The 12,859-nt window shown below is 36.0% G+C and overlaps 1 protein-coding gene across 1 annotated transcript; it reads right to left on the reverse strand.

Moving 5' to 3' along the window:
- Positions 1–4,264: 4,264 nt before the first annotated feature.
- Positions 4,265–9,284, reverse strand: LOC121260223. Its single transcript, XM_041162058.1, has 4 exons — positions 9,112–9,284; positions 4,748–4,944; positions 4,579–4,649; positions 4,265–4,433 (listed from the first exon to the last, which is right to left on the reverse strand). The coding sequence occupies exons 1-4, from the start codon at positions 9,282–9,284 to the stop codon at positions 4,344–4,346; spliced, it is 531 nt and encodes a 176-aa protein (XP_041017992.1). The 3' UTR covers positions 4,265–4,343.
- Between the last annotated feature and the right edge of the window lie 3,575 nt (positions 9,285–12,859).

Here is a 12,859-nt window from a genome sequence, read left to right on the forward strand (position 1 = left end):
GCTATTGAATATTTTAAAATATTTTAAATCTACATTTAAAATATTTTAAAATATTCAATAGCATTATTAATATCTAGCTTATAACAATATTATAGATTTTTTTTTTAATCTTATCACAGGAGTACTGCATGTCATGTTTTACAATGCCAAACGTCCATTTAGCTTAACATGCATGCAAATCATCCATCTGAGTTATAAATCATATCCACTTGTACGCAAAATTAATTAATTAACATCATGATGATCAATTAGTCTATGAAATAATTGTAACCCGTTTCAGGTCAATAACCACAGTTCGAAAATAAAATTCTTCGCAGTTCTGTTCGATGAGTGACGATCGTATACAGGAAGACCTTAATTCATTGTGGTCAATTAAAAAAAAAAAAAAAAAAAGTTTACGGCACTAATGTTATTGCATTCAAAAATTATACTTATCATCCTCACATCACACATTACACATAATTTTTTTAATTTTAATTTTTTCTCTTACCAAATATAGTGTGGTGTTAGATGATAAATAGAAGAATTTGATTAGTTTTTGAAGAATAAAATAAAAGAAATTAAAAAAATATATAAAAAATAAAAATAAATATAATGTGTGATCCGTGAAGATAATGAGTACTAAAGCTAAGTTGGATTAATGCATGGGTTGCAATTCGTGTATAGGCATAAACTTTCTGCAAGAAAATTCATATAATTAATTTTTAAACGTACGTAAATCAAACCGGCAATCAGACTGAAAAGTGAAAATTAACAGCTATATCATACATATATATATATATATATATATATATATATATATAATATAAGCGCGTGTGTTTTGAATTTATTAGTTCTAAGAAAGAGCTAATTAAGATGGATCAGTTGGCCATGGAATTATATATTCAAGTAGCTGTCAACAATCGTACTGATACCCACGTCTTAGCTTGCTAGATATGTTCTGATTATATAATTGATTTGGACAATATCAACATATATATGTGTGTGTTTGTGTTTGTGTTTGGACCAGAGACCATAAAAACAGATTAATTATAAGAAAACAAATTGGGGAAAGTTGTTAATGTTCCAATAATATTATTAATCAAGAGAAAAGAATTCAGACGCGTGTGAACCTCATGAGTCATGAGGTGCACTACTGCATGCCCTTACCGACAAGCATTATTATATATATATATATATATATATATATATATATGCCACGTGGTTGCTTTAAAGTTCATGATCTTCTTATTTTATTTTATTTTGAAAGAAAGATGCTTTATTAATCAATTATACATTACAAAAATTCCTTTAAAATAATAGACTTAGAACAATCAGGCATCATTTCCACATCTAACACATCATTCCTGTGATGAATAGCATTTTGAGTAAGGTAGTGTCCAGCTTCATTTGCTAATCCTTTGTGTGATAAATAGACCATTGAGCAAATGACTTGAGCAGCAATTTTGTGTCTTCCAAGAGCAAGCCAACTAGGCTTATATCATGGCTATCTTTTTGCAAATATTGAATCACTTGCAAAAAATTACCTTCTAGCATCACCCTTTTAATCCCCATATCCTTCCAAAAATTCACAACCACTTGCAGTGCAATAGCTTCAGCCATGAAAGAATTAGCAACTAAGGGCTTTTGAGTCACGATAGCATCCAATTACTTGACCACTGGTATCTCTTATAATCACTCCAATGCCTACCTTCCTCTGGATTGAGCACATGATGCATCCCAATTCATTTTAAACCAGTCAGTAGGTGGCTTTGTCTAAGCAGATATCTGCCTGGTGATGACTTCCTCTCTTGAGCCATCTGGAACAAATAATAATCCTCTGTAACTTTGGTTATAAGGAATCTAAGATGATGAAACTCTTTGCCATGAAAAACATAATTCCTTCTAAACCAGATTAGTTTTGTAATCATAGCAGCCACGTCCAATTCTTCCTTACTCAGCTTCTATACTAATTCTTTCTAAATTTTTGCAAAACTATGACTTCGAACAGATAATTTCTGAATTATTTTGCAACCTATACTCCAAACATCTTAAGAAGCTACACAACTCCATAAGGCATGCCCCCACAATTTCAACATGAGATTTGCAAAAAATATATGAATCATCTTTCAAAACCTTCCTCTTGCACAAATTTGGGGAAGTGGGGATGGCATCTCGACATGCTCTCCAAATAAACATTTTAACGGCATTAGGAACATTCATTTTTCATATTGATTTCCAGAACACATAATTACTACTAACATCTGAACTGCTTGCCTCATCTCTAGTAACCAACCTTCTGTGAAGACGATATGCACTCTTCACAAAAAATTGGCTATTTTTGGTATAAAACCAAACCAATTTATCATCTCTATCTCCTGAACTAATGGGGACTTTAAGAATCTGTTGGACTTCCTAAGGAGTGAAAGATTGATGCAGCAGCTGTTCATTCCACCGTTTTAGATCTTGATCTATCAACATTGCTACTTTTGCTTCCTTTCCAAGAGTACAATCGGAAGATGTAATACTATGGCTAAAAGGTGTTGGTAGCCACCTGTCTTTCCAGATCCTCACCTTCCTGTCATTGCCAATTCTCCAGTATAATCCTTCTTCCAGCAACTTTGTCCCTACCTTGATACTTCTCCACGCATAGGAGGGTCTTGATCTAAGTCTTGCCTTTAAGAAGTCCTACTGAGGAAAGTACTTGGCTTTAAAAATCTTTACAAGTAAAGAGTCAAACTGAGTAAGAAATCTCCAACTTTGTTTGGAAAGCATTGCTAAGTTAAAGCTCTTAGGGTGTGTTTGGATGTTGAAGTGAGTTGAGTTGAGTTGAGTTGTGATGATAAAATATTGTTAGAATATTATTTTTTAATATTATTATTATTTTGAAATTTGAAAAAGTTGAATTGTTTATTATATTTTGTATTGGGATTTGAAAAAGTTGTAATGATGAGTTGAGATGAGTTGAGGTGAGTTTGGTAACCAAACGCACCCTTAAAATCCCTAAATCTAAGGCCTCCATAGGCTTTTGCTGCACCCAATTAACTCCATTTCACACAATGAATCTTAGAGTGATCCTCATTATAGCCCTACCAAAATTTCTTGAGCATACTGTTCAACTTCTATATAATAGACTCAAGCAGCAAAAAATGCCTATTGAATAGGTGGGAATTGCTTGAAAAATTGCTTTCATAAGAATCTCCTTACCACCTATTGAAAGTGCTTTAGTTTTTCAGTTTGAAATTCTGCTCCAAATTCTATCTAAAAGGGAATGAAATGCAGCAACTTTTGATCTACCAACAACAGCAGGGAGCCTCAAGTATTTCTCAAAAGGCCCCGAGGACTTAACTCCAGCAATTTGCAAAATGTTTCTTTTAACATCAGCTGGGGTGTTTCTACTGAAGAATAGGTAAGTTGTCTTTTTATTAAGCATCTGTCCCGAGGCTTTCTCATAGATCTCCGACAGGTGAAGTAGCGTATACCATTCAAGAGAATCTCCCTTGTAAAACAGGAGGCTGTCATTAGCAAACAGAAGATGGTTAATCTAAAGATTGTCATGCCCAATTGGTACCCCTGAGATAATCCCAATAACTTCTACATTATTTAGTAAGGAGGTCAAAGCTTCGGAGCAAAAAATAAACTAGTAAGGAGAAAGTTGATCTCCTTGTCTAAGTCCTCTAGAGGGTACGAAAGATGCAAGAGGTTCTTCATTAATCAATATGGAATAAGAAATTGACGTAATGTAACCCATCATAAGATTGATCCATTTTCTATCAAAACCAAGTTTGTGCATAACTTCTTCAAGAGAAATCCATTCCACACGATCATAAGTTTTACTTAGGGGTGATACCCGCCCCCTAAGGGGCGGGGCCACCCCTCCCCTGCCCCCGCATATGCGGGAGTGGGAAATTTTTTTCCCGTACCCCGCCCCCGCATGGCGGGGGTGGGGTACCCCGTCCACTGACCGGGGTGGACCCCCATCCGTCCGCACCCCCTCATCATCCTACTGGGTCTTCGGCCCAGTATAGTTTTCTGGGCCCTAAATGGCCCATAATCCATTTTTGGGCCACTTTGAGCCCATAATTTAACTTAAAAAATATATAGATTTAAAAACTGAAAAAAAATAATAATATATATATATAATCATAAATTGAACTATTAAGTAGATATTAAGTTTCAATTATTAACTAATTAAGTAATAATCATCACTAAGGCACTAAGCTAAAATAAGTAGTTTACAATTATACAAATTAAGAGAACTAATAAACTATTACACTATTACAAACTCCTCTAAAAAAATAAATAGTACAAATTGTACAATTAACTATTGTAGCAACATTACAATTAATTGTAAATTAACAAAATCATAATTTTTCAATTTGATCAATTTGATTTTGGGGTGGAGCCGTATCGGTGAGTTCACTGAATGGTGAGTTGTGTTGATTGCTGTGAGACTGAAAATCAAGAACATAAAAGTTAATAAGTTATAAAACCTGAAATATTAATAAGTTAAAAATAAAACAAATTAGAATTAAAAATTTATAAAGATGAAACAAAATTTTCAATGCAAAAAACAATTAAGGGAGAAATTGTGCAAACCATGTCAATGGTGGGTCCAACACAAAGCCATACTGCATCAGAGGTAGCTGTAGACGCCGTCTCATGTATCACTATAAATATTAAATTTGAAATCAAATTAATGAATACCAATTAAATGAAAATAAATGAATTAAAATAAGAAATTAGAAAATGAAATTAAAATAAATACCAAATCCAGGCTGATCATCACCCTCCTCCTTGACGTCGGCCTCCTCATACTTAAGAACATCTGAAACATGAATTGGAGTTCCCTTGATCCAATTTTGCGTGCAAATCAAAGCCTCCACAGTAGCAGGAGCTAATGAACTCCGAAATGAATCTAATACACGTCCTCCGGTGCTAAAAGTCGACTCTGAGGCTACGGTGCTAACAGGGATGGCCAAAAGTGTGCGGGCTATCTCTCAAAGGATGGGATACTTCACGGCATTCACCTTCCACCAACTTAATATATCGAAATCTCGTGAAAATGATAGAATCTCTGCTACTAAGTATCTGTCTATCTCTGACTGAGCCTCTATAGAATTCCGGAGAAATGGGGTCTGTTCATACCTTTCACTCCACTCCAATCTATATCTTTTCCCAACCTCGACTTCAAGAAACTGTGAGCCTGAGGCTGAGGAGGTAGGTGTAGGTTCCGCACATCCCGTAGGGTGGAAAACTCATCAAATAATCTAGTAAGGGTTTCTTGAACCCTTGCTGCAATAAGCTCCGCCCATACTTGCCAGTACGCAAGGCCCAATCCAAATATCATGCCATCCAACTTATACCTCTGGTCAAAGAGGACAGTTGTATATAACAAAATATTAGCCCTAGTTAAATCTCCTCAATACTTGTCGTACTTTGTCTTCATGATCAATGTCATCTCCCGCAGCCTAATGTGACCACCCTCGGCCATATCATCTAATTATTTTTTTATCCTATATATTTGCTGACATACAACATTGGATGTAGGGTACAAAGTTCTAGATAGCCTTGTGGTGATATCGTAAAAAAGTCTCAAAAACTTTACAAAAATAGCTACAATTTCTCAATCATCATCTACGGGTTTCCCCAATCCCCTGTAATCATCAAAATATTTAACATATTGGATGTCTTCGTCACCCAATAATCCAAATGCCAGCTTATATTCTTGGGCCGCCTCCAACATAAAAAATGTTGAGTTCCATCGTGTAGGCATATCAATACAAAGGCCCTTCTTAGATGTTAGGCCCGCAGATCTCGCGACAACCTTGCATTTCTCCAACCTCGAAGGAGAAGATCTCACCCATCTCACAGCAGTCCTAACCAGAGCAATCAAGTCATGAAGATCCCTCAAACCATCAGTGACAATCATATTCAGAATATGTGCCACACATCTCACATGCAGACACTCACCACCCATGAATGTCTTATTTGCCTCTCTAAGATAGGTCTTCGGATGTCCCAATGCGACATCGTTAGACGAGGCATTATTGACTGTGACTCTAACAACTCGGGTCAACCCTCACTCCTTTATTGCGGCCTCCAAGGCCTTCCCAATTATCTCACCCTTATGATCGGTGATTTTACAAAATTTTATAATTTTCTTTTGCAATGTCCAATGACAATCAATAAAATGCACAGTCAAAGACATATAATTAAAATTTTGGATCAATGTCCAAGTGTCAATGGTGAGACAAACAAATTGATCCGCCAATTGACCCCTTAACTTCTCCATTTCAATGTAAAAATATTTTTTTATATCCTTTGTCACCGTGTGGCAAGAAGGAATATTAAACCTTGGTTCCAAGTAGCAAAAATACGCTTAGAACCCTTTCCCATCAACAAGTTGAAAAGGTAGCTCGTCCATGATGACCATACGAGCTAGGTGTCTTCTACACTCATCAGGATCATACTTAGTATACCCCCTCAAAGTTGCACCTCCACTAGTCTCATCCGCCATTTTTTGAAGTCCAATTTCTAGCCTAGATTGGCTTTTCTCTTGTAATGATCTTAATATTGTACTTTTTTTGTATTGCTCTTCTAAGTGCACATTTAATTGTGAGGTGTCATGTTTGCTATAGTGACATCCATAAATTTTTCCACAATGGTTACACTTGGCTTGGGGTTACTTGAGTCACTACCCTCTAGTTTGGTGAAATGACTCCAAACTATTGAAGCAGATTTCTTGCTGGGCTTGGGGGCGGGGCAAGGTGCCGTAGGGCTAGGGGTAGGGGTATGAGTAGGAGGGATAGTTGTAGGTGTAGGTGTAGGGGTAGGGGTGCCCTTAGCTTAGAAATGAGAGCTCGCACTAGAATCTTCTGGCATATCTATGAACTCAAGCAAACAAGAAATCTAAAATTATAGAAAACATAGCAACATGCCAAACAATTAACATCCTAATGATCTTTAATTTCGGACACAATAAAAAAAATAAAAAATATCATGATTGAATGGATCAGAACTACTACGAAAACAAGATAAAAAAAATAAAAAATATTGAGTACTTTGGTTATATATGTAGTAAAGTATATTAACAATATAGTTTCTTAGACTTGAAAGACTATAAGCATAGCAACTATATAATGAACTATATATATATATATATATATATATATATATATATTTCATCTTAATTAATTATATTGAATTTCGGAATACCCTAGTGCATTCTATTTTTTTTTTTTTTTGTTCAATTTGGTAGGGAACATGAAATTCTGTTTTTAAACCCCATAAATTAATTTTTTAAACCCCTAGTGCATAGCAATTTTAAAGATTAAACCCCTAAATTAATTTAGAGGTTGTAAAGATTGAAACCCCTAAATTAATTTAGGATATTTCGAAACCCTAACTTAACAATATAGTTTCTTAGACTTAAAAGACTATAAGCATAGCAACTATAAAATGAACATAAAAAAAAGTAGAATAAAAAAAAATTATCACTTGACATTCATATATATATATATATATATATATATATTTCATCTTAATTAATTATATTGTATTTCGAATACCCTAGTGCATTCTTTTTTTTTTTTTTCAATTTGGTAAGGAGCATGAAATTCTGTTTTTAAACCCCTAGTGCATAGCAATTTTAAAAATTAAACTCCTAAATTAATTTAGGATTTTTAATCTTTGAAACCCCTAAATTAATTTAGGGTATTTCGAAACCCTAAATTAATTTAGAGGTTTCAAACTTCAAAGATTAAAACCCCTAAATTAATTTATGGTTTCGGATTGGAACCCTAAAGTAATTTAGGGTTCCAATCCGAATTAATTAGACACAAATAATATCATAATTCAATGATTCACACACATTACATAATGCAAACAAAAAAAAACAAAAACAAAAACAACCAGACGGGACTCACGGGAGTCATTCAAAGTTCAAACCAAATGCACAATCTAAGCTTCACAGCACACAATTCACAAAATCTCATCCTCCATCTCCGATAAACCTCATCCTTCCTCCAATCTCCATTAAAAATATAAATCACAAAAAAAAAAAAAAAAAAAAAAAAAAAGATTTTGAATTTAGGGTTTCTTACCTTCGGATCTTCGCTGATGGAGATGAAGAGAGAGGGACCGAGTTTGAGTCGTGCGACGGCGACGGTGACGGGGACGGCGATGCAGAGAGAGAGACCAGGTGCGGCGTCGAGAACTCAGAGAGAGGGAGAGACTGAGAGCGAGGGAGAAGTGAACGAGGTTTGGGAATAGGGAGTGGGTCGTTTCATGCCTAGTATTTACGCATCCGGGGGCGGGGCGGGGCGGGGGTCACCACCATCCCGCCCACGCCCCCGAAGGGAGGCCCAGATGCGGGCGGGTGGCCCCGCCCCCCGCATCGGCCAGATGGGGTGATCCACCCCGCCACACGGGGGCGGGGCGGGACCACACTGCCCACCCCTAGTTTTACTCATATCAAGCTTAAGAGCCATATAACATGACTTTCCATACATTCTAGTATTCATAGAATGAAGAACTTCATATGCTGTTAAAATGTTATTAGTGATCAATCGGCCAGGCACAAAAGCACTCTGGTTTGGTGAAATGATCTCAGGTAAGATTCTTTTTAACCTATTAGCTAGCACTTTGGAAACAATCTTGTAAAGCACATTACACAGATAAATAGGCTTGCAATCTGTCACCTTTTTTTTTTTTGCTGCTTTACCTTTGGTATCAACGTGATAAATGTGTCATTAATGTCATGTAAAGGCAGCCATTCTGCAAAACGTTTTGTACAAACAAACATCTCTTCTCCAATGATGGACCAATTTTCTTGAGAGAAATGGGTAGGGAATTCATTTGGGCCTCTAAGCTAAGAGGGGCCATTTGAAAAATTGCATCCTTTACTTCCATTGTTGTAAATTCACTAAGAAGTTTGGAATTCATTTCAAGTGTCACACGTGTTGTTAAACCATAAACACAACTAGACAGATCAGAGGGATTAGTAGAAGTGAAAAGATTAGAGAAATCACCAATAAATGTTTCTCCAATCAATGAGGATCAGTGACAATTTGGCCTTGACTGTCTTCCACTGCTTTGATGGTATTTATTGATTTCCTCTAATTAGCAAACTTGTGATAGTATTGAGTGTTTCTGTCTCCTTTATGCAACCAGTTTTGCTTTACCCTTTGCTTCCATTTTAGTTCTTCCTTCTCAAGATAAAGGTTCGCCGTCTTTTGCAAGTCTTGAATAAGTCTATAATTGTCACCTGTTCCAATAGCTTGCAAATCAGCTATGTCCTTCATTTTCCCCTTGACAACTTTCTATTTATTTCTCAGAGAACATGATTTCCACTTCACTATAACCTGCTTACATCTATTTAGCTTTGCTTTAAAAGAAGAGCAACATATTGGCCTACTGGATCCCATCCTCCATGTCCATTTGATTGAATCCAAACACTCCTCATGAAACTGCCATCCTGCTTCCCATCTGAAAATTGACCTTCTTCTTGTATTATATATGCAATCAGTCCCAGACCTAGAGCCAGAGGACACATTCAGCAGAAGGGGACTATGATCTGATCTAATGGTAGGTAAAACTGAACCAGTAGAACTGCTATACAGATGGTACCTTGTCGAGTTTGCCACAACTCTATCAAGCTTTTCCTTAGTAAAACCTCCATTAGTTCTACTGTTTGGCCAAGTGAATCTAGAGCCCCTTATATAAATGTCACTCAAATCACAGAACTCTAAGGCTTCTCTAAATAAATCCATCTATTTCAGAGGTCTCAAAGCAACAAAGCAACACCCCACTTTTTATTTTGGAACTGATCTCATTGAAATCCCTCATACACAACCAAGAGGAATCATTTGCTGGCTTTAATGTTTTAAGTAAATCCCAACTTCTAGCTCTCTTTGAAACATCAGGGTGGCCATAAAAAAATGTGAACAGCCAAGGGCTCTCATGTTGTCCCTCAAAAATCCAAGCATTAATATGCCATCCCGAATAGCTAGAAATTCGAACTATAATGGCCTCATTCCACAACAGAGCTAGCCCACCACTGCTGCCAATATTTTCAACAGTTAGACAAAAATCCAACTTGAGTTTCATCCTAATACACTCTATTCTCTTCTTATTGCACTTGGTTTCCATAAGGAAAACCAAGTTGGGAGACTTATCTTTAGTCAAAAGACTAAGGAATCTAATTATCCGAGAGTTTTCAAGCCTTCAGCAGTTCCAATTTAGGAGATTCATTGATCTTGGCGGGGCTGGAACTCAGCCACCGCCACTTCATTAGTAAGAGCCTCCTCTACTTGAGTATCACACTTTCCTTTCTTCTGACTGAGGCCATCCACCCAATCCATTCCACAATCATCCTTGCGGAACACTGACTTTAGTCTTTTCCTATTAATGAGTCTCTTGGTCTCAAGACCATTATCATTCTCCCCTTTGGCTCTAGCCCTCCTCCTTTTCCATCGACCTGGTTTAACATGCCCTTCTTTACCATCTCCTCCAAGTGGATCAGTTAATGATACTGCTTGACATATATCACACACATTCACTGCATTATTAATGACCTCAACATGATTCTTGCTCTGACCTCTCGGGATATCATTGACTAAGGGAAAAGATTACCCTTGTGATTAAGCAGCAATGATATGATTCTTACCATGTAATGCCCCATTAAGCTCCTGTAACTGCTCCATAAAATTAGCCTCTGTTTCCTTTTCAACAATTTGAGTAGCAGGAGGTTCTACATTAGGAAATGAAACCGCTTCCTTATTAGTTTCCTTAGCCAAAGCAGGTTCCGAGAACTCAACCCTTTTAGCAGCACTAGATGAAGACTTTCCATATCTGGACTGGTCAGCAGCCACCTTATCATCTTCTTCATTCGATCCTGCAGAATTCGAACCCCCATTCATCCTCTTCCTTTTACTATCCTCCCTTACACCAAAACTGGAAGATTTAACAGTTGGGGCTCGAAGCCATGCACCATACTGGCTGTGACTAGCCATATGAAAAGAGATATTTGAAACAGCCTTTGAACATCCTTCCTCACCATGCTTAATCACACCACAATGAAAACAAAAGTTTGGAAGCCTTCCATATTTAAAAGGGATCCAAAATCGACTTCCTTGAATATTGATAAGAGAACCTGTCATAAGAGGCAAAGTGATGTCTAATTCAACTTTTATTCGAAGAAAAGGACCCCAGCCAATCTCATCCTCATCTACATCCACCTCCTGCACTATACATGTCTTGTTACCCACCTGAACACCAATGCTTTTTGTCATCCCACAGAAAGGCAAATTATGAAGTTGGATCCAAAAGGATTCCTTAGTGAAAGATAAATCTTTCTGGGATAGTAGACCATTAAAATCATTCAGACAAAGAAGGTTTCTATCAAAAGACCATGGCCTTCCTCTTTGCACTCTTAATAAATCATAATTGTTTTGGAATTCAAGAAGAAACAAATTAAAACCAACCTCATGAAACTGCACCCAACCTCTTGGCTTCCAGATGCCAAGCATTGTTGACTTGAAGGCTTCCTTATTGACAGCTTTTTCTGTTATTAGCAGGCCAACCATGCAAAGTTCTCCACACTTCATGGCTCATTCTTCACCCTGGTCAACTGCCAATAATTCATACTGTGTCGAGAAGTGGGGATCTGGATCTGAGGGTCTCCTAGTTTTCTCTGAGGAGTTTTTTCTTGCTTTGTCAAGATGGTCTTCTAGCTTTGTGTTGAGAAGGTTGTTTTAGCTTCTTCTGTTTCTTGTGCCATCACGTTTTGTCCTTGTTCTGCATGCAAACATGTCGGATGAGATCATAGCAAAGTGAGGGAAAACTTAAACTCACAGAGGAGGAGGTTCATCTTCTTAATTATTTAAGCTTGATGGTCATGTAAGTTGAAATATATATAAAGATAAATACTAAGTGAATAAAATAAAGATAAATGAACACAAATATTTCATGTGATTTGACAGTACTGTCCTCGAATTTGGGCCGGGTATGACTTCGTCTATAAAATGAAGTTTGATACAATATCCTCTTTAAATTCTCTTTAATAACTTGTAAGATAAAAAAATAAAAAAGAGCAAAAAACTGTGAATTATTAAAAGATGGAAATAATATATAACAAAATTATATTCAAGTTGCTAATTTAATTGCTCGATCCATACAAGGATTTATTAAATTGATTACCATTCATGGGCTCAAAGGATATTATTGTCGGTTGAATGACAGACAAATGCAGGGCAGCAGGAGACAACATCAACAGACTACAGACTATATAATTTGGATAATTGTCTTCTCCCTAGTGTTCTTCCCCTACGCACCTTTATAGTCTGGTCCAGTTCTTTTGCATAATTGCACGGCCCATATGTAATTAATTAGAGTAACGATATGAATCTTTTTTGCAACTGTATGTTTTTTAAAATTTATAATTTGTAAAATTTATAATTAAAATTAAAAAAATATATTATAGCATTTTTAATTAGTAAAAATTTCATCATTAATCCAATAAAGCCCATTCCCACGATGATCGCGTGTTACCACGTTAACAAGCATCAACTAGGCCTATCACGGCCCATTAATTAAAACAGAAAAAGGACAATCACGAGCTGCCGTACGTCTATTAGCTCGTATTATATTACTTATTATTTTCACATATTATACATTATATTTTTCTTTTATATTTTTTTAAAAATTTTATTTTAATTTTTATAAACTAATTAATTTCTACTACTCATTATTCATGTATTACATATTTGATAAATAAAAAATAAAAAATAAATTATATACGTGGATATGTAATGTAAAAATAATAAATAAAATTTTTTCGGTGATATCTTAAAATATCTCTCATTATATAATAATTTAT

The sequence above is a fragment of the Juglans microcarpa x Juglans regia genome, chromosome 4D (assembly GCF_004785595.1).
Source record: "Juglans microcarpa x Juglans regia isolate MS1-56 chromosome 4D, Jm3101_v1.0, whole genome shotgun sequence".
Taxonomy (NCBI): Eukaryota; Viridiplantae; Streptophyta; class Magnoliopsida; order Fagales; family Juglandaceae; genus Juglans; species Juglans microcarpa x Juglans regia.